The sequence below is a fragment of the Cynocephalus volans genome, chromosome 4, assembly GCF_027409185.1.
Source record: "Cynocephalus volans isolate mCynVol1 chromosome 4, mCynVol1.pri, whole genome shotgun sequence".
Taxonomy (NCBI): domain Eukaryota; kingdom Metazoa; phylum Chordata; class Mammalia; order Dermoptera; family Cynocephalidae; genus Cynocephalus; species Cynocephalus volans.
In genome coordinates, this window is record NC_084463.1 from 108798933 (window position 1) to 108821268 (window position 22336).

General features: G+C 38.7%; 1 protein-coding gene across 3 annotated transcripts in view; it reads right to left on the bottom strand.

Moving 5' to 3' along the window:
- RIC3 (RIC3 acetylcholine receptor chaperone) overlaps positions 1–17416 on the bottom strand; it is a 57664-nt gene extending 40248 nt beyond the window's left edge. For all 3 annotated transcript variants that reach the window (XM_063093880.1, XM_063093879.1, XM_063093878.1), the window contains exon 1: positions 17293–17416. In XM_063093880.1, the coding sequence (XP_062949950.1) occupies positions 17293–17416 (124 nt within the window). The remainder of the gene's footprint in view (positions 1–17292) is intronic.
- Between the last annotated feature and the right edge of the window lie 4920 nt (positions 17417–22336).

Sequence of the window (22336 nt, forward strand, 5' to 3'; positions counted from 1 at the left end):
CACTGTGGTTAAGAGTGTAAACTGACAGAGCCAATCTGCTAAGAGATCTGGCTATACTTAGTGACATTAAGTATGTACAGGCCCTGTGATCCAGTGATCCCACTCTGGTGGATAAATCCCAGAGAAATTCTCAAATAAGGTCATACATATGCAAATTACAGACTTCACAGACCTGTGTGAGAATGTGCATGTGATGACTGTAGCAAGGAGGTTAAAGTAACTCTGATTTCCATAACCAGAAGAATGGAAAATCATAACAGAATGGATACAAATATGGAGTCCCATGTAGTTTTTAGAAACCACTCTTTAGATGTACCTACAACAACATGAATACATCTTAAAAAGCACAGCATTGACTTAAAAAAAAAAAAAAAAGCAAATACCATTATGAAAGCTGAACACACACATAACTATATTATATATCTTTCAAGCAAATATTTGTATGTAGGTATAAAGACAAAACAAACACGTTAGAGTGGGTGCATATGAGTGGGGAAGGGAATGGGCATGTGGATTGAGGATAGCAGGATAAAAATAAAAGAACAAAACAAGAAAGGAACCTTGCACTGATAAAGTTAATAAAGTGCTATGAACTGAGGACTATCTTTAAGTCAACTGTCTGCTTCTGAGGTACGAAAGAAAGAGGCAGGCAGGGAGATTAACACAGCTAGCTACTGGGCTTAGAAGCTGCCTTCTGCCTTGTATCCTTTCTCAGCCAAGCCCCACTCTAATAATTCTCTTTTCCCTCCCAACACTGACTTTGGATGACATGGAAATTATGGGAACAAATGCTTCTTTGAAAGAACGGATCAGCAACAGAAGCACAGCTTTAGACAGTGAAAGAAGGAAAAGACCAGGTCACCATCCTTTACTCTGGGTGTCGGTGACTATGTCTCTTTTAAATTGTCAAGGATCTTAATATATTAAATGGTAAGAACTGGCTTTAAAGCTACTATGCACCTTCAAAAAAAAACTGACTAGCCAGCATCCAGGAAGCTAACCTTTCTCTTGAGAGAATGTGATATATCAGGTGGCTAGTGTTCAATAAACTAGATTTAATATTTGTAATAACATGGTGTTAAACTTCATTTTACTGTGCTGAGAACACTCTTCAAAACCAGGCATAAAACAGAAAATAAAAAATTAAAACCAAGTAATGACATAAAAGGTATGATTTTACATGTCTAAAATTGAAGAATGATGATGCTAAATACTACACGCCTCTCCCCCAAAATTTTATAGTTCTGTCAGCCAGGAAGATTTACTGGATACCTATTATGTTCAGGACTCTGCCATAGGTAGGTAAGGAAGACAGGCATAAAGGAAATAGAAACAACAGTTCCCACATGGAACAATGTTTTTAAAAAGCAGTATATCCAAAACAAAGACACAAACAATAGCAGCAGCAGATATCATGGAGCTTATTACTAGACGAACTAAATGTTTATGTATTTAGTTAAGGAAGCAAAACTATGAAAAAATTTTTTAAAAAGAGGAAAGTAGTCAAATGATGAGAATGAGAGACTCAAGACAGCAAAAAATCTGCAAAGGCACACCTGAAGGAAAGAAGAGTGTTTGTGATGAGAAAGAGATTAAGAACAAAAAACCCATTATATAGGGCTAACTATCAAATTGGTTTGTCTCCATTTAGGGAAATAACAAGAGATAAGGAGAAAGAAACGGAGATTGGGAAGAATTTAAAGGCTAACTTGTGTATTGCATGAATTTGATACTGCAGACCTTGGATCAGGGAATGACTTAATGAGAGGGTGTTTGAAGGCGATTAATCTAACAGTTAAAACTAGAAATTAATAACAAACGAAACTCTGGAAACTATACAAACACATGGAAATTAAACAGCATTCTACTTAATGACATATGGGTCCAAGAAGAAATCAAGCAGGAAATCAAAAAATTTATTGAAACTAATGAAAACAATGATACATCATACCAAAACCTGTGGGATACTGCAAAAGCAGTATTGAGGGGGAAATTTATTGCATTAAACGCTCACTTCAGAAGAATGGAAAGATGGCAAGTGAACAACCTAACACTTCACCTTAAAGAACTAGAAAAACAAGAACAATCCAAACCTAAAGTTAGCAGACGGAAAGAAATCATTAAGATCAGAGCAGAACTGAATGAAATTGAAAACCAAAAAACAATTCAAAAGATCAACAAATCAAAAAGTTGGTTTTTTGAAAAGATAAATAAAATTGACAAACCATTAGCATGGCTAACCAAAAAAAGAAGAGAGAAGACTCAAATAACAAAAATTAGAAATGAAAAAGGCGATATTACAACTGATTCATCTGAAATACAAGGAATCATTCGAGACTATTATAAACAACTATACGCCAACAAATTTGAAAATCTGGAGGAAATGGATAAATTTCTGGACACACACAAGCTCCCAAAACTGAACCATGAAGACGTAGAAAATTTGAACAGACCAATAACAATAAAGGCGATTGAAGCTGTTATCAGAAGGCTCCCAACAAAGAAAAGCCCAGGACCAGATGGATTCACAGCAGAATTTTACCAAACATTCAAAGAGGAATTGACACCAATTCTTTACAAACTATTCCAAAAGATTGAAACGGACGCAAATCTCCCAAACTCATTCTATGAAGCAAACATCATCCTGATACCAAAACCAGGTAAAGATATAACCAAAAAAGAAAACTACAGGCCGATATCCTTGATGAATATAGATACAAAAATCCTCACTAAAATACTAGCAAACAGAATACAGCAACACATACGAAAAATTATTCATCACGATCAACTGGGATTCATCCCAGGGATGCAAGGTTGGTTCAACATACGCAAATCAATAAATGTGATACACTATATTAATAAACTCAAACACAAGGACCATATGATCATCTCTATAGATGCTGAAAAAGCATTTGATAAAGTTCAGCACTCATTCATGACAAAGACCCTCTATAAGTTAGGTATAGAGGGAAAGTATCTCAACATAATTAAAGCCATATATGCCAAACCCACTGCCAATATCATCCTGAATGGGGAAAAGCTGAAAGCTTTTCCTTTAAGAACAGGAACTAGACAAGGATGCCCACTCTCACCACTCCTATTCAACATAGTGTTGGAAGTACTAGCCAGAGCAATCAGAGAAGAGAAGGAAATAAAGGGCATCCAGATTGGAAAAGATGAAGTCAAACTGTCCCTGTTTGCAGATGACATGATCCTATATATCGAACAGCCTAAAACCTTTACAAAAAAACTGTTGGAATTGATAAATGATTTCAGCACAGTAGCAGGATACAAAATCAACACACAAAAATCAGTAGCATTTCTTTTCTCCAATAGTGAACATGCAGAATGAGAAATCAAGAAAGCCTGCCCATTTACAATAGCCACCAAAAAAATAAAATACTTAGGAATTGAGTTAACCAAGGAGGTGAAAAATCTCTATAATGAGAACTACAAACCACTGCTGAGAGAAATTAGAGAGGATACAAGAAGATGGAAAGATATTCCATGCTCTTGGATTGGAAGAATCAACATAGTGAAAATGTCCACACTACCCAAAGTGATATACAAATTCAATGCAATCCCCATCAAAATTCCAAAGACATTTTTCTCAGAAATGGAAAAAACTATCCAGTCATTTATATGGAACAATAAAAGACCACGCATAGCCAAAGCAATGCTGAGCAAAAAAAATAAAGCTGGAGGCATAACACTACCTGACTTTAAGCTATACTACAAAGCTATAATAACCAAAACAGTATGGTACTGGCATAAAAACAGACACACTGACCAATGGAATAGAATAGAGAATCCAGAAATCAACCCACACACTTACTGCCATCTGATCTTTGACAAAGGCACCAAGCCTATTCACTGGGGAAGGGACTGCCTCTTCAGCAAATGGTGCTGGGATAACTGGATATCCATATGCAGGAGAATGAAACTAGATCCATACCTCTCACCGTATACTAAAATCAACTCAAAATGGATTAAGGATTTAAATATACACCCTGAAACAATAAAACTTCTTAAAGAAAACATAGGAGAAACACTTCAGGAAATAGGACTGGACAGAGACTTCATGAACACGACCCCAAAAGCACGGGCAACCAAAGGACAAATAAACAAATGGGATTATATCAAACTAAAAAGCTTCTGCACAGCAAAAGAAACAATTAACAGAGTTAAAAGACAACCAACAGAGTGGGAGAAAATATTTGCAAAATACACATCTGACAAAGGATTAATATCCAGAATATACAAGGAACTCAAACAACTGTACAAGAAGAAAACAAGCAACCCAATTAAAAAATGGGCAAAAGAGCTAAGCAGGCATTTCTCTAAGGAAGATATACAAATGGCCAACAGACATATGAAAAAATGCTCAACATCACTCAGCATCCGGGAAATGCAAATCAAAACCACACTGAGATACCACCTAACCCCAGTTAGGATGGCTAAAATCCAAAAGACTCTGAACGATAAATGCTGGCGAGGTTGTGGAGAAAAAGGAACTCTCATACATTGTTGGTGGGACTGCAAAATGGTGCAGCCTCTATGGAAAATGGTATGGAGGTTCCTCAAACAACTGCAGATAGATTTACCATATGACCCAGCTATCCCACTGCTGGGAATATACCCAGAGGAATGGAAATCATCAAGTCGAAGGTATACCTGTTCCCCAATGTTCATCGCAGCACTCTTTACAATAGCCAAGAGTTGGAACCAGCCCAAATGTCCATCATCAGATGAGTGGATACGGAAAATGTGGTACATCTACACAATGGAATACTACTCAGCTATAAAAACGAATGAAATACTGCCATTTGCAACAACATGGATGGACCTCAAGAGAATTATATTAAGTGAAACAAGTCAGGCACAGAAAGAGAAATACCACATGTTCTCACTTATTGGTGGGAGCTAAAAATTAATATATAAATTCACACACACACACACACAAAACCGGGGGGGGGGAAGAAGATATAACAACCACAATTACTTGAAGTTGATACAACAAGCAAACAGAAAGGACATCGTTGGGGGGGAGGGGGGGAGGGAGGTTTTGGTGATGGGGAGCAATAATCAGCCACAATGTATATCGAGAAAATAAAATTTAAAAAATAAAATAAAATAAAATAAAATAAAAAGACATATTCACTATTTGTCTGAAACTCAAAAATAAATAAATAAATAAAATTGACTATGGTTGATGGTTGCACAATTCTGTGAATATATTAAAAACCACTAATTATACACTTTAAATAGGTGAATTGAATGGTATGTTAATTATATCTCAATAAAACTGTTTTGTTTTGACAATCATCTAGTCTAATCAACTGTATGTTCAATACCATCATCTCCCTCAAGAGATTCTGAGGTCCTGATTCTGCTGAACACCATTAGACAGGAAAGTCAATGCTTCCCTCAGAAAGCTCATGCTACCTCTGTTCAGCTCTGGCTGGTAGAACTATCTTCTTTATATTGAGTTGATAAGTAAGTAACGGGAGTAAGAAAGGAAGTACAAAATAGGGTTTCAAAAAGCAACACTGAATGAATCGGGATGAGGCAAGAAGTAAAGAAACCTATATTAAAATTGATTAAGAAGAGGTTATTGATCATATCAATGAGGTGCTGAAAAGTAGAGAATACTACTTTCACAGGTAGGAGAGGTATTTGGAGAGCAATGGAACATACAAGCTAGGTGGTAAAAAAAATATGTTTTATATCCTGAGAGTTTTATATTTGATACAATAGTTCACATATTTATTACTGAACACTTAACAATGTGCCAGGCACTGTCAGATGCTGAAATTAAAATGATAAATAAAACAGAGTCCCTGTCTTTAAAGAGTTTACAGATACAGAGTACAATTAGAGTGACACAGTAATTCTACCTTAACCATCAAATCCAATGGCTTTTTCTCAGTTTTCATTCTTAAGATTTCTCTACAACACAAGAAAGCGATCATCAGATATGATGATTCAATAAATATTGGATTAATCTGAATAAATCCTTGTCAAATTTTCCTGCCTTAATCTTTACAGCACATTACCCTCCTGAGCTCTTCTTTTCCCACAGACTAGTCATCCAACCTACTCCTTCTCAGTCTTTCACTGGTTCTTTAATCCCCTCCTCCCAAATTTTGTCTCAACCTATTTTTTATCCTTTTTTCTTTGCCAAACTCATTCATTCTCAAGAAATCCATTGTAATTTCCAAAATCCACAGCTCTAGTTCTGACTTCCCCACACTAGGCCTTTATTTCTTATACTAAATCCAATTAGCATGTATGTCTTTTTGTATGTCTGTCATCTTAAAACTGAAAATAAAACTCATTTTCATCTTCCAAAACCTGCTCTCCTACTGCATTTCTTTTCTTTGTAGACTCATTCTCTCAGACTTTTACCCTTGAGACCTACAACCCCTGCTACCTATGACCAATGGTACACTTGAGGTGGTAGGCTGGGGCCAGAATATGCTGAATTTGGAAGAGATTTTCCTCTTTGTAAAATTAACTGGCCTCAACAGGGAGCAACTTCACCTCTTAAATCTTGGATCTTGATACTGCCATGTTTCTTAGAACTAAACAGCCCAGAATATTTAAAAAGTCAATGACTAGAAAATATTTGAAAATTTCTAGCTGAAATTATTTTTTAAAAAAGAAAAAATTCTAATTATGAAATAATGTCAGGAATACAAAGTATAGCTGATAATATATGAACACTTGTATACCCACCACCAGATATAACTGAAGCCACTTGTGTACTCTCCCCTCTCTCTGAGACAGACACAACCCTCAGTTTTATGCTTATTATTAGAATGTGTGCTTTTAAACTTTACTACATAAGTATATATCAGTAAATATTGTCTTGAATGTTTTAAAACTTTATATTATGAATGGATGGTGGTGATAGTTGTACAATATGAATGTACCTAGTGCCACTGAACTATATACCCCAAATGGCTAAAACAGTAAATTTCATGTTACATATACTTAACCACAATAAAAAGAAACACCTTTATATTACGGTATCATACTGTACTCATGTTTCTGCAACTTCCCTTTTTTTGCCTTTTTTCTGGGTGGGGATCAAAATTTTGGCCCAGAAATATATCCATGTTGATATGAATAGCTCTAGATCATTCATTCAAACCGCTTATAGCAAGCATCTCATTGTATGAACATATTATAATTTATTTACCCATTCTTCAGCTGATAAACATTTATATTATTTTCTGTTTTTCACTATTATAAATGCTCTACTTGATAGCTACATTACAAACAGGATTTGTGTGTTTTTTAAAGTTTGCTAAAAAACAAAAACACAAAAAAACAGCTAAAGAGATCAGAATAAAGATATTAAAGCATTAAAACTGCAGGTTTTCCAATGTAGAAAACAGCTGTGTCACTATCTCTACAGATATCCAAGTCTTCCATAAAATGGAACTTGACTAAATCCTAACTGTTTATTGAGAGCTTCCCCCATATTCAGGTTTATTTAATTATTAAAATTTCACCTAGCACATCATTTAAGCTTGACTAAAAACTTAATGGATTTTACAGAGTGAATTTCTACTTTCCCTTGTTAATAATCATCCCTATTGCTAAAAACAAAAACTCTAGCACTGTTAACAAGAGCTTTCTGAAAGCAACATTAAACCATCTGCAGCATTTCATTCTTGGGGCAAATAGATCAATAAAGTCTTTATATTTAAACACTCAATAAATGAATAATGTGTTTATATTTCTGATTACTAAGGCTGAAGAAGGATCTTAATGGGCCAGTTCCTTAAAATATGTAAGCTTTTCCCTAAATACTGTGGAAATCAGAGGCCATATTTAAATCCAGCTTTACTTAAAGTGGAAGTTGGGACAACAGCTCTGTTTCTTCCTTATCAGTCTCGTCCAAGGGTCCCACGTTGTTACATTCTCCTACCTAACACCACTTTGTTCTCCACTGCTTTGATGTTTTCTGCTAGTTTAGCCAGATCTTTTTTTCATGTTTTATCAACCTCCCCACTCCCTATCCATCCAATATATTACTAAAAGAGATAATCATGTGTCTCAGTTGCTTAGCACAGGGTCTGATCCATGCACTCAATACATGTCAACTGTCATCATTTCATTAACAGAGTAATCTTCCTAAAGCATAGTTCTTTTTTTTTTTGTCTTTTTTTTCGTGACCGGCACTCAGCCAGTGAGTGCACCGGCCAGTCCTATATAGGATCCGAACCCGCGGCGGGAGCGTCGCCGCGCTCCCAGCACCACACTCTCCCGAGTGCGCCACGGGCTCGGCCCCTAAAGCATAGTTCTAACTGGTCTGGCCATTTCTCCGACCAAAAGCTTTTAATGGTTTCCACTGATGATAAGGGACTATGTTACAGCAGAATGGAGGGAGTGGAGTAAAGCAGATGAGTACCCTCTTTCCAGTCAGTTCTTGGTTAAGATCCCAGCTGTACCTCCAGCTATTCCAGTGGAGGTTAAATTAACCTCTTCACACCACTTTCCCATTACATACTGCTGATTGAGCCAAACTAAGCTTCTTGCCATGCTTTGAATTTGCCTGGTGCCTTTTTGCCTCTAAGCCAATGCTTATACTCCAGTGGTTTTGCTTTTCTCTCCAACCCCACATATCCAAATCCAGCCCATCCTTCAAGGCCCAGACTAAATATAGCCCCCACCACTCAAAGAATTTTCTCATGCCACCCCCATGCCCTTAAAACACACTGTTTGAACCTCTTCAATTGCACTTACCACACCTGGCCTTATTCAAGAGCTGTATTTTTGTGTCTTACAGCCTCTACTTGAACGGGAAACAGAACAGGTAACATCTTCCACTAAATACCATTTCTACCCAGTTTTTTTTGGTGCTGACTGAAATCTACAAATCGTATCTGAGAATAAGAAAAGCAGCCTCTGACATCCAGAAGCTGGCCTGGTACTATCAGCTAGGCATTGGTATTGCTTTGAGCTGGCTTGGTGGTTACAGCTAGGTCTCAGTGTTCTCCTTACACATAAGCCATTTCAGAACATCAACATCAGGCAAAGCCATTCTGTGACAATGATGGATCAACATAAAAACGAGACTATTCTGTAATCTGAACACAGACAAAACATGAACTGTCCAAGTCACAAAATACCAAACATCCCCCTGTGCTGGATAATATGAGTGACTGCAGCTTTATCAATTACTGCTTTAGCCTTTCCCTAGTCTCCTCTCCCTTTAGATAAACTCTATTAAGGTACCCAGTCATAGAATTTGCCCCACTTCCTTACAGCATCCAGTCCAAGGCAATGCCCCACATCTTCGAATCTTCCTCAAAACCACCTAACGCAGGCTCAGATCCTATAATAAGGCTTTTTCTAACACTATCTTACTGAGATGCTCCACAATTCCCCATAGTGTGCATTCTCCCTTGCTGCAATGAGTAATAAAATCAATTTGTTCAACTATAGGTGTGTTCCTGGCAGTCTTTGGCTAGAAGAAAAACCAAGAGCTTGAATAAAAGCCTAGTGTTTTATTTATTTTTGGGTCCCCCAGAGGGCATGCTCTGGGTTTTGCATGCTGTACTCTTTGTTGTACTGATCTGTATGAATTATATTGTGTCTGTTAGCCTTTACTGGAATCTCAAGATCCAGCCCACTCACTCACAGAGATAAAAATATTTTTTTACTTCATTATTCTGCTAGTTTTCAATCCCACAGTTTCTAGAATAGAAAATGACAATCAGGATGACTGATCAAGGTGCTCTACACCTACTTACCTATAAGTTTCTGAACCCCCCAAAATGCCTAATTTACACACATTCATAGGCTCTCAAATTGTCTTCTGTGGCTTTCTGTTCATTTCTATAATACATGAACAGAAAAATGACCCTTTGAAATCAAAATCATTTTCTAATCTCTCTCATTTGAACACTCCTTCAGAGAAGATATCTGATGTCTCATTAGGAGAAAAAATGGCAAGGAACCAAAATAATACATTTGCCATCAGGCATTTATATACCAACACATAAGAAGCTAATTTAAGACAACAAAAAAATTAAATATGCATGCATATATGTGCCATGTGTGTCTGTATATACACACATATATGTGTCTATATGTATTTTCACATCTTAGAGAGACTCAGAGGGACAGGACTCACTTGAGGAAAACATGGTAAGAAGAGTCTGAGCTATTCCAGAGGAACAGAGCCACTGGGGAGGGGCTGGTAGGGAACCCTATTTAGTTTATATTTATATTTGGTTTATATTTAGTTTACTCAAAGTGAGATACTCACTGGAAAACACAGGCAGCCAGGGTCAGCAGGAGAGCTGCCCAGATACAATGTTACTGTGGGGGCACTAATTGTTCCCAGCCAAGTGGAGGTGGTGGATAGGACTCTCCTGAAGCCAGCCCTAGTATAGGAGGAGGATGCTGCCACCTTGGAGGATTTCAACTACCCTGGCACCTGTTCAAAGTCTCATTCAGCTACATTGAAACAACTGACACACTCTTGACCTAGTGTGCTGACATTTTTATGTTCCACAGGTAAATCATGTGAGCAGCAGAAATGCTACTCTGACCAAAGAATAAATTGGTTGGTGAAATGAAAGGAGAACCTTAGGAGAATGACACCATGCCATCTGTATTAGTCCGTTTTGTGTTGCTGTAACAGAATACCTGAGACTGGGTAATTTATAAAGAAAACAAAATTTATCGCTTACAGCTTCTGAGGTTGGGAAGTCCAAAGTCCAGGGAATACAGCAGGTGAGGGTCTTGGTGGTGGCGACAGTGACCCAGTTGTCTCACATTGCAAGATGGTGGAAGCAGACAGCAGAGAGAGACTCTCCTCTCCTCTTTTTAAAGCCCTCAGAACCATGCTCCTGACCACCATTTTTAATCCATTCACTATGGCTTGGTCCTGCAATCCAACCACTTCTTCAAGGCTGTGCCTTTCAATTACCGTAATAGGATTTCCCACCCTCTTAACAGTCACAATGGGGGCTAAGCTTCTAATACATAAAACTCGGGGGACACAATTCAAGCTTCAGTGAGTTTTGGGGGGACATAATTCAATCCACTACACCATCTTAGTGTTTGTGGCAACAAAGTAGGAGTTGTATAGCAAAGGCTCTAGGAAGGCAGAGTTAAGAAGTTTTATTTTATTTTTTTATTTTTTTACTTTTTATAAAAATGACCGGTAAGGGGATCTCAACCCTTGGCTTGGTGTTGTCAGTGCCACGCTCAGCCTGTGAGCTAACCGGCCATCCCTATATAGGGATCCAAACCCATGGCCTTGGTGTTATCAGCACCGCACTCTCCCGAGTGAACCACAAGCCGGCCCTAAGAAGTTTTAAAAACAGAGACACACGATTCCATGGCATGAGACTCTCTCTAAGAAAAAAGCTCTTAAAATCCATTTCTGCTTGGGCTTTCCAAAAATTCTCAATCAAGAAGTAAACGTAGAGGGGGGGAAAAGTAGATGTACAGGTAGCTCTTCTAGAAAGACAGAAAAAATAAAATGAGCAATCAGCAGGAAAGAGTGGCAAGACTCAGAAGACTCACATGAGGCGGCCAAGGTTCAAAAGAAACTATGATTTAAAAAAAGGCTAGCAAAAATAAAATGGCGTATTTTTAGTAAAGTTTAGAGCAAAAAAAGCAATTTGCCTGATGATAAAATGTAACGCTGAGAAAGCAGATCTTCTCGATTTTTATTTTGCTCCTATACTCTATCAAAGAGGATGAATTTGGGATTAAATGGAGGAGAATTAACAATCTTAAGGGAAAAAAATAAAGCCCTAAAGGAAGATAAGTTCAAGTCTATTCACTAAATAATATCTGCCAAGAGGAATGGGAAAACTTGCAAATAAGGTCACTGAACTAAAGAAAATTCTAAGAAATTATGTGGGTAAAAAATGAAGTCTCGAAAGCACAGGGATCGATAACTATTGTTCCAGTTTGCAAAAAGAGAAAGTGGATGGTAAACTCTACAAACTATGGAGAAGTGAGCATGTTGTAGTTCTTGGGCTAGATTCTAAAAATGATTCTTCCATTTTTTTGATGGAGTGGATGTGGGAGGAAAGAGACAGTATTTCTTTTTCTGATTACAAAAGAAATGCATATGGATGGAAAATTGAGAAAGTACAGAAAATGTAAAGAATAACAACCATCCACGTTTCCATGGTCCAGAAATAACCACTGTTAAAATGTTAACATATTTCCTTCTAGTGAATATGTATCTTTTCTTTTCACTTGTATCATACAATGTTCTCATGTCATTTAAATCTCCTCATGAATACAGTTTACTGGATTCATTAAAGTCTATCACATGGATGCATGATAATTTATGTAACCATAAAGAATGTGATAATAATAATTAGGTAATGGCTTACAAATGCTAACAGATAAAGCCATGATCCCTAGGAGCCAGCATTCATTAATGTACTCAATTCACTCACTCACTCTTTCATTCATTCATTAAACATCTATTGCCAGCTATGTGCAGGCCTGGTCTAAAGCTGGACAGACAACCATGAACAAAGCAAACAAAAATCCCTGTCCTCATGGAGCATTCCTTTCTAAGTGGGAAAAGAGACAATAAACAAGACAATAATAAATACTAAAGAGAAAAAAGAAAGCAGGGAGAGAGGATAGGACATGTTGGCAGGAAGTTAAGATTTTACCTAGAGTGGCCAACTATTCAACATTCTATTCAACATTGTACTGGAGGTTCCCAGCCAGGGCCGTTAGGCAAGAAAAAGAAACGAGGCATGCAGATTGGAAAGAAAGAAATAAAACTACCTCAATCGCAGACAACGTTATCATGTATTAGAGCTAATAAACAAGTTTGGCAAGGTGGCAGGATACAATATTGGTATACAAAAATTAATTATATTTCTATATATTAGCAAGGAACCATCTGATATACAATTAAGAAAATAATTAAATAACTCAATTTACAATAGCATCAAAAAGAATAACATACTTAGGAATATCTTTAACAAAGTAAGACTTCTATATTAAAAACCACAAACTTCTTTGAAAGAAAGTAAAGACCTAAATAAACAAAAAGAAATCCTGTGTTTATAAATTGAAAGACTTAATATTGGTAAGATGGCAATACTTCCCATATTAATTCAACACAATTATCAAAATCCCACCTGGCTTTTTTTTTTTTTTTTTTTTGGCAGAAATTGAAAAGATAATCCTAAAATTCATATGGAAATACTAGGTCCCCAGACCCAGAATAGTCAAAACAATCTTGAAAAAGATGAAGAAAGTTGGAGGACTCATGCTTCATGATTTTAAAACTTACTACAAAGCTACAGTAATCAAGATAGTGTGGTACTGGCATAAGGACAGGTGTACAGATAAATGGAATAGAACTGAGAGTCCAGAAATAAACTCTCACATTTGCAGTCAATTGACTTTCAACAAGGTTGCCAAAACAATTCAATGGGAAAAGAACAGTCTTTTCAACAAATAGTGCTGGTACAACTGTACATCCACATGAGGCTGGACTCCTACCTCACATCATATGCAAAAATTAAAAGGATCAAAGACAAATGCAGGAGCAAAAACTATGGAAATGCAGGCATTAAGTCTTCATGACCTTGGATTTGGCAATGATTTGTCTTAGATATGACACCAAAAACATAAGCAACAAAATAAAAAAACAGACCAATTGGACTTCATCAAAATTTTAAATTTTTCTTCTTCAAAGGACACCATCAAGAAAGTGAAGACAATCCACTGAATGGGAGAAAATATCTGCAAATCATACATCTGATAATGGACTTGTATCTAGAATATATGAAGAACTCTAAAAACTCTTTAAAAAAAAAAATGGACCCCCCCACCCCCGGGACGTTCTATTGTTCAGTTATTACTATAACTGAACAATAAAAAGACAAGTAAACCAATTTTTAAAAGGAACAAAGGACCTGAATAGCTGTTTCTCCAGAGAAGATGTACAAATAACAAACACACTAAAAGACAGTCAATGTCATTAGTCATCAGGGAAATACAAATAAAACTACAGTGAGATTTCACTTCATAGCCACTAGGGGGGCTATAATCAAAAAGATAGACAACAAGTGTTGGCAAGAAGGAGAGAAACTGGAACCCTCGTACTGTGCTGGTAAAAACGGAAAATCGTGCAGCTCCTTTGGAAAACAGTCTGGCAGTTCCTCAAAAGGTTAAACATAGAGTAACCATATGACCTAGAAATCCACTCTTACTTAGTTCTAGCCAGACTGGAATGCTCACATATTCCAAATACATACACCCACATAAGCACACAAGAAATTTGTATACAAACATTAAGAGTATTATTCATAATAGCTAAAAGGCAAAACTACCTAAATGTCCATCAACCAATGAATGGATAAATAAAATATGGTATATCCACACGATGGAATATTATTTATCCATAAAAGGGAATGAAGTACAGATACATGCTACAACATGGATGAACCTTGAAAATATTATGCTGGGTGAAACAAGCCAGTCACAAAAGATCATACATATCGTATGATCCCATTTTAAAATGTGGTTGCCAAGCAAACAGAAAGGACATTGTTGGAGGGAGAAGGGAGGGAGGTTTTGGTGATGGGGAGCAATAATCAGCTACAATGTATATCGACAAAATAAAATTAAAAAAAAAAAAAACAAAAAAAACTTCTCTTTTTTAAAAACAAAAAAAAAATAAATAAATAAAATAAAATGTGGTTGCCTAGGGCTGGAGGCAGGGTGGAGGACTTGGCAGGTGATGGATAAAAAGTATGGGGTTTCTTCTGGAGATGATAAAACGTTCTAAAATTGATTGTGATGATGGTTGTACAACTCTGTGAATATACTAAAAACTACTGAATTGTACACTTTAAGTGGGTTAATTGTATGGTATGTGATTTAGATCTCAAGAATGCTGTTACCAAAAGAAAAAAGGAAAAAAAAAAAAAAACTTTCCTCCTCTATGAGACATGTCTTAAACCCCGCTAAAACTGACCCCTGTATGTGTCTTCACTGTCCCCCGTGTGGCCTTGAGTACCTGCAACAGACACTCTTTTGCACTCATCTGTTGATGTGTCTGTTTTCCTCTATCATACTGTCGGTTCCTCAAGGCAGGAATTTGGCTCATTTTTTCTTGAAATACACAGTGCCTGTATATACTATATGATAGGATATATCATAAATATTTGTTAAAAGACTATCTTAAAAGGTTGTCATGAGGAAAGGGGACTGTGCTTGTTTCACACATCCCAATGGGCAAAAATGGAAGCTATGATAACATAAATTGTAAGAATTTTCAAATAATCGGGGCTGTCCCTTTCCTCAAAGTGTCAGAATTGATACTCAAAACTTTGGGTGTATGTATATGAATAGTATGTGCATTTTTGAAAATACATAGCTTTCACCAGACTCTCAAAGAGGTATGTATCCCCAAAATGGTTAGGATTCACTACTTAAAATATTTCAGTGTACCATAGCAGGGATTTTAGTTAGCAAATTTCAGTTATCGGAATATAGCATTCAAGGTAGGTTTTTACCTAGATTATACTACTTCAGTAACTTGTAATAGAAAAAGAGAATTCACAACACTAGCAGCTTCATAATCTCAAATTTATTCATTTAAAAGTATTTACTGACTGTCACTTGCTGAAGAAATAGTGGCAAACAAGACAGACAAAGTCCCTGCCCTTGCAGAGTTTACATTCCAGAAGGTGGAGACAAAAAAGCAAACAAGTAAATAAATAAGGAAATCTCATATCATGTAGTGATGCCTGTGATGGAGAAAATAAAACAACATGATGGAATAGGGAATGACGGGAAGAGTAACAGAATTATTTTACCTAGGGTCATTGGGGAAAGTCTCTCTGAGGAGGTTACATTTGATCAGAAACTTGAAGAAGAAGAATGAAGCTGAGGGAAGAGTACTTCAGGAATAAAGAGAACAGAAAGTGCAAAATTCCTAAGATGAGAACACTTGAATTCTCAAGGGAAGGAGCTATGTGTAATCTCTACTCTGTACACTCTACAACATTCAGAAGAGTGTCTCCCATCACATTAAATAGTACTTCTTCAAGATAATTCACCATAATGGGAATTTAACTAACAACAACAACAAAAAAAAAAACTGTTTTAGAAGAATCCTCACTGTTCAGGATCATCATGAATTTACTCTTCTTCACGGCAGACAGAATCAGTAGACAAAGTGAGTAAAACCTTTTAGATTTTGCAATAAGACAGAAAAAAAAAAGACCAAATATGCAAAGATTAAGTTTTAGAAGTCTTTTCCAGGTGGATAGTCTTACAAGCATAAAGGTTATCAAGCAAATTATGCAAACAGAATTATGTGTTCAATCTGCACTACACCCTACAATTCAGTCTATGCATTTACAGTATTTACAATCTATGATGATCAAGAGGATGGAACTACAGGCCATATACACAAATTAGAGGGGAATGGATTACAGTTCAAAAGGAGCTGTCCAGCAATCAACAGTTCGAACATTAGTGGAAGTGTTCCAAGACGGTAAAATCATGTCTCAAGGATGTTACAAGGATAATTTACAGGAGAAAGTTACCAGTAGAACTTCATGACCTATACAAAATTGTTTTGGTTTTCTTCCAGCCTTCAGCATTCACACCTTTATATTCATCCCATAAAAGCCCCCGAATGCAGCCAAGAGGGTGGATTTTTTAAACACCACACTTATATCTCAATAACAAAGGATTAACATGTATATTTGCCTAAGTAAGGAGAGTACAGTGATTTACTTATCTCTACCTCAGTAACTGAAACTTGTGTTATTAAAATCTTCAAGTTTTACTTTAAAAGATATAAAAAGAGCCTGAAACAGTGAGCGCCCAGCACCAAGTTGAAAGCACCAACTGACTTTATTTCATACAAAAGCACCCAGAAAGCACACGAAAACCCTAAAGAAGGAAACCCAGCTAGGAACCCTACTGACGCAAAGCCCGTGAACAAATAGTGACAGATGAGTTAAGCCAGTGAGGGGAAGAAGGAAGGGGCTGTGATCAAACGGGTGTGTGCGAGGCCACTTAGAGGGTGCCCAGGCACGTATGCCTGCATTCCTGTCCCGTCCTGAGGCAGAACCTTAGGAGGGACCCGGTGCCCGGTGGAGATGGGCCGCTGACGCCAAGGGAACCACAGGGCTCGACCCCTGCCAAACGTGGTCTTGTCCGCCCTCTCTAGCCGGTTTGGCGCATATCTCCGTGGGGGCCGAGGACTCTCAGAGCACCGTTCTCCGGCCGGCTCCGGGAGAGCTGGCCTGCGCTTACCTTCGGGTGCCGGCGGCGGCTCCTGACGCTTTCCGCGGGACAGGAAGGCCTTGGGCAACAGCAGCGACAGAGCCAAGACGAGCCCCGAGGCCATGGCCACTCTCTGCACTGTGGAGTACGCCATGGCGCCTCACCGTCGGCGCAGGTGCAGACCGCAACCGGAACCGGAACAGGAACTGGTGCCGCCGCGCGGGCGGCCGCTCGCTACCTCACCGCAGGCTGCGCGGACGGCGACGCGCGAGGGACAAGATATGCGAGGAGCCCTCCCCTCTACCTCCGCGGTCCGGAGCTGACCTTCTCCTCCTGCGTGGTTACCTGTCCCTGTAACCCCTCCTTCTCCCTCGCTTCCCACGTCCGCCTGTCACCAAGTCCTGCGCATTCCAGCGCCTAAACATCTGGCAGTCGTGCCCTAGTCTCCATCCCCAATTACCATCACTGCCCACCAACCCCACCTCTAGTCACACCACGGATTTCTTCCTTGCAGCAATGAACTCACTGTCTTTCATCTCCCACTCATCCCCTCGCATCCATTCTCCATCTGCAGCCAAAGGTGATCATTGTGAAACAGGACTAATTCTCTCTCTTCATAGCTTAAAACCTTGCAATAACTGCTCATTATCTTCCTAACAACGGTCAAACTCCTTTCTATGACCTCAAGGCCCTGCGTGATCTGGTCTTACCAAAGCTCCATCCAAACTGGATGATTTGCTATTTCTCTAGTATAGTGCTTGTTTGCAGGGGACCTTTGCTATTCCTGTTCCCTCTCCTGGAAAACTCTTGTTGCCATCCCCACCTATCAAAAACTTCTCTGAAAAACCGCTTAAAACCCCTGTTCAATGTCAGCCTCTCCTTCCTCTACAATCCCAGTTCTTTGTTACTGTTTTTGTTTATTCGTTTAACAAACATTATTTTAGTAGTTTTTACGCTGTCTCAAATCCTGGACTTGGCACTACAGGGTCTGATGAATAATATGGGTTTCCTTGTGGGCAGATAGTACCTAGAAAAATGCAGGAAATGTTCTGGACTCAGGAGCAGTCAGCTCAACTGGAGGAAGGAGTCAGGAAAAGCTACTTAGGGAAGGTGAAATTTGAATTAGTTCTTGAAACTTAGTAGGCAGATAGGTGGGAGGGGTTAAAAGGGTATTCCAGGAAAAGAATACAGAGAGCAAAGTCATGAAAGTTTGAAGTTTACTGGTGTGTTCAGAAAACTATTGCTAATTCATTTTGGCTGGGCCATTGAGTTGGTGACAGGACACAAAATGAGAAGACTACAAATATAAGTAGGAGCTAGATTGTGAAAAGCTTAGAACTTCCAGTTAAACATGGCATATGTAACATATGCATTTATCTTTGCTTTCCCCAGACACCTCCCATAAATGAGAATAAAGAGATAAAGTACATAAACTGCAAGACCAAAGAGAATGGTAAAAATCATGACAGTGGATGAGAAATGTCAAAATTTTGTAAGATGCACAGCAACATTGTGCAATAGAAATATAATGACAGCCACATATGTAATTTAAAATTTTCTGGTAGACACATTAAGAAAGTGAAAATAAATAAGTGAAATTAATTTTTAAAATATTTCATTCAAACAAAAATATCATCAAAATAGCATCCTTTCAAAATACGTAGCACTAGTCAGTCACATTTCAACAAATCCACAGCCACGTGTGGCTAGTTGGCTATCATATTGAACAGTGCATAGGTAGAGCATGAAAAGTAAGTGCTTACAGAGGGAAAGCCTATAAAAAGTGAACGAATTTGCCCCTCAGAACCTGTGAAGTCTTTGAAATTGGAGGCATTGGGTTCCTTTAAAGGCAGGGGTATGGAGTGGGGCTGAATAAAAAAAGATTGGTTGAAAGTCTGATTAAGAAGCAGTTGATATCCTCCAAATTGATATCTTTCCTCAATTCATGCAGCCAAGTGGTTGCCCCTACTGGCATCACTCAGGCATCGTTATTGTTGGTGTCATCAACATCACTAAAAGTTATTGAGTACTCACTATGTTCCAGACATCTTACATATCATAACTTAATTGCTTCTCCCAACAATTTTACCAGGTAAGCAATATTATTATATACCCATTTTACAGACGAGAAAACCAAGGCATAGAAAGTTTAAGTAACTTGCCAACAGTTACACAGTATACATTGGAAGCTATGATTTGAACCCAAACATGCTTACTCTAGAACTTTCTCTCTTAACTGCTAGTTTTACTTTCTGGAGAGGTTGAATTAGAGAAGCTCTGGACTCATAGACAATATGTGAAACTTAGGAATTGATAGGCTGTGGCCTCTAACAGGTGCAGAGGAATCAGGGATGACCTCCAAAATTCTGCCTTGGGCGACTGTATAGACATGACTCTATATAACAAGATTTTGAGAACAGGAGAAGAATCAGGTTTGTAAGAAAGATGATGAGTTCATATTTGACTAGTTGAGTTTGAAGATCCATGAAATGTCCATGTAGAAATATCCAGTCAGATATATGGGTCTGGAGCAGAGATGTTTGGGCTGGAAACAGATAGGGAAGTCATCACCTCATCAGTAGTAAATGAAGTCTGAGAGAAGATGACATTGGCAAGAGTGTTCATGTAAAGTAATGAGGCCACAATGGAAACCCAGGTTTCAGCATTGTATTGAAGTTCCCACATCTGAGGACAGAAATGGGGTGGAAATAAAGATAATGATCCAAGTGGTAAAATCCTGAATGAATGAGGAGTTATTGGAAGATTGGAAGGTGACAGGAACAAAGATATGATGAGCAGCTAGATGACATACGCTCCTAAGGAGCTGTGATTTTTAAAGGAAGAAGGGAGGCCGAGCCCGTGGCGCACTCAGGAGAGTGTGGCAGTGCGGCTCTGGGAGCGCGGCAACACTCCCACCGCGGGTTCGGATCCTATATAGGAATGGCCGGTGCACTCACTGGCTGAGTGCCGGTCGCGAAAAAGACAAAAAAAAAAAAAAAAAAAAAAAGGAAGAAGGGAAGAAGCAGTTGGGAAGCAGCTAGGGGGAACAAGTTGGACATCTATTTTATTCCTAGGCTTTGAGCTGTAGGAAGAAAAATAGCTCTTACATAGGCAGAACTGCAAGGGAAACAGAACCCAGAGGGAACGGCCCAGTTTCTGTTAGAACACGAAAGTCAAAGAGAAACTTCAAAGAAGTAGAGAATGTAGGGTATTTTCCTGCATTCAGAAGGCATAGTAAGTGGAAGGTTTGAGAAGCCAGAGAGCAGCAAGAGATGGAATCAGAATAAAATATGTACTGAACAGTATGGATGAGTGGCCATGTGAAAATGGATGCTCTGGGGAGCTTGGACTTCAGGTGGTGGCCAAGGTGAGTGGGCAGAGATTATGATCACATTAATCCTGGAAATGGTCTAGAGAAAGGTGAAGACACGAAGTTATAGTCCAGAGTATTTAGCTGGGACAATATTTATTGTTGCAGCCAGGTGGGGTGTGGGCCTGGAAGAGATAGGAGCCCGCTTGGGGAGACAGAGCTGTTAGCTCATGGAGCTGGGGTAGCTTGGGGTGGAGCCTGGGATGGCTGCCCTCTCTGATGGCTGGTGGTATTGTGGAGCCAGGAGTGCTCTAAAACTCAAGACCACTTGAAATACTCTGGACTTACTCTTAAAGTGAGGGCTCAGTTTTCCCCATAAAATATTAGTAGAGAACTAAAATCAGAACACTGATGGCTATAGGCTAAAGAAGGAATGAATGACAACAAAGTAGAGATGGCAAGTACAGACCACTCTGTATAGAGCTTGCACGAAAATAAAAGATTAAAGGCACAGTGATAACTTATGGGTGTGTCTGAGGATTGAGGGAAGGCTGCTCTTTTCTAAGGGAAGAGACAAGCGTGTTTCTACATTTAGGGGGAAGATATCAGAGAAGGGGAGATGGGAAATATAGGACTAAAGGGAACAAGTGTTGGAGCAAAGCCGATTCTAAAGCAGAAATGAGGGCCAGACATGGAAAACCCAGCAGTGGGGATCAGCTTAAAGGAAAGGAGAGGGGAGTGAGTTCAGGCATACATGAAAGGAGTGGTGTAGGGTCAGCAAATCAAGGGAGTTCATTCTCATTGCCTCTGTCTTCTTGCAAAAGGAAATGTTCAGGCCATTAGCTGAGAAAGAGTGGGGTGGGAGAAGACTTTTTGAGTGTGGTGAAGGTTTGGAAATAGGCAAAGAGGTAATCAGAAATCATTCCAGCTTAGAAAAGGGGCTCACTTTGGAGCTTTAAAACAGCCAAGGATTACCTGTTCTTTCCCTGGAGACTAAAAATATCATCCAGCCAGCACATTCTGGGCAGGACCTGGCACCCCAAAGCATCCCTTGAGACTGGCAGCCTTCAAGGGAACCATTCTCGAAGACTGAATATGGTCAAGGGAGGGGAGACTGATAGGTCCTTGGGCATCAGTTACCTCAGCTCTCTGTTAATAGATCTAAGGGGAAACTGAGGTCAACAAAGGGGAAGGAATGTGCTGTTGATCACCCTGGTCACTAGTGTCTGCACCAGTATTCAAACCATGTTCCTTCAACTGTCAGACCAGGATTCTCTCTACCACCTCACACTGCTGCTGTACGTCTGCTGATTCTTTTGGGGAGGAAATAGTTCCTCAAGAGTAATAGCTAGACCTTTCATTTGCTGAATTTAAGAAACCTATTACTTTCTTGTATCATTTCCCTATCTGACAGCCCATGGAAAATTGCCCCAGAATGTTTATCATTGTGAGTTGGAAGACTTAATCTGTGAAAACCCTAAAGTCAAAATTTCTTTAACATCAGGGTGCTTGTTGAATTCTTACAGGGGGCAAGGGAGGTTGAGGTAAATATAATTCCAAGGCATTTACTTAGAAATAATTATGGAATAAATTTTTCCTGGGATTAAATGTTCTTTTTCCCCCGCTAAATATGAAGTCTCCCTGGAAGACAGGCACATGAGGAACTGAAGAAAGAAGAATTGGAAGGGCAGAAGAGAACTCACATGAGGTATTTAGAGGGGGAAGAATTTCAAAATGGGAAATAAAAATAAGAGGGAAGGGGGG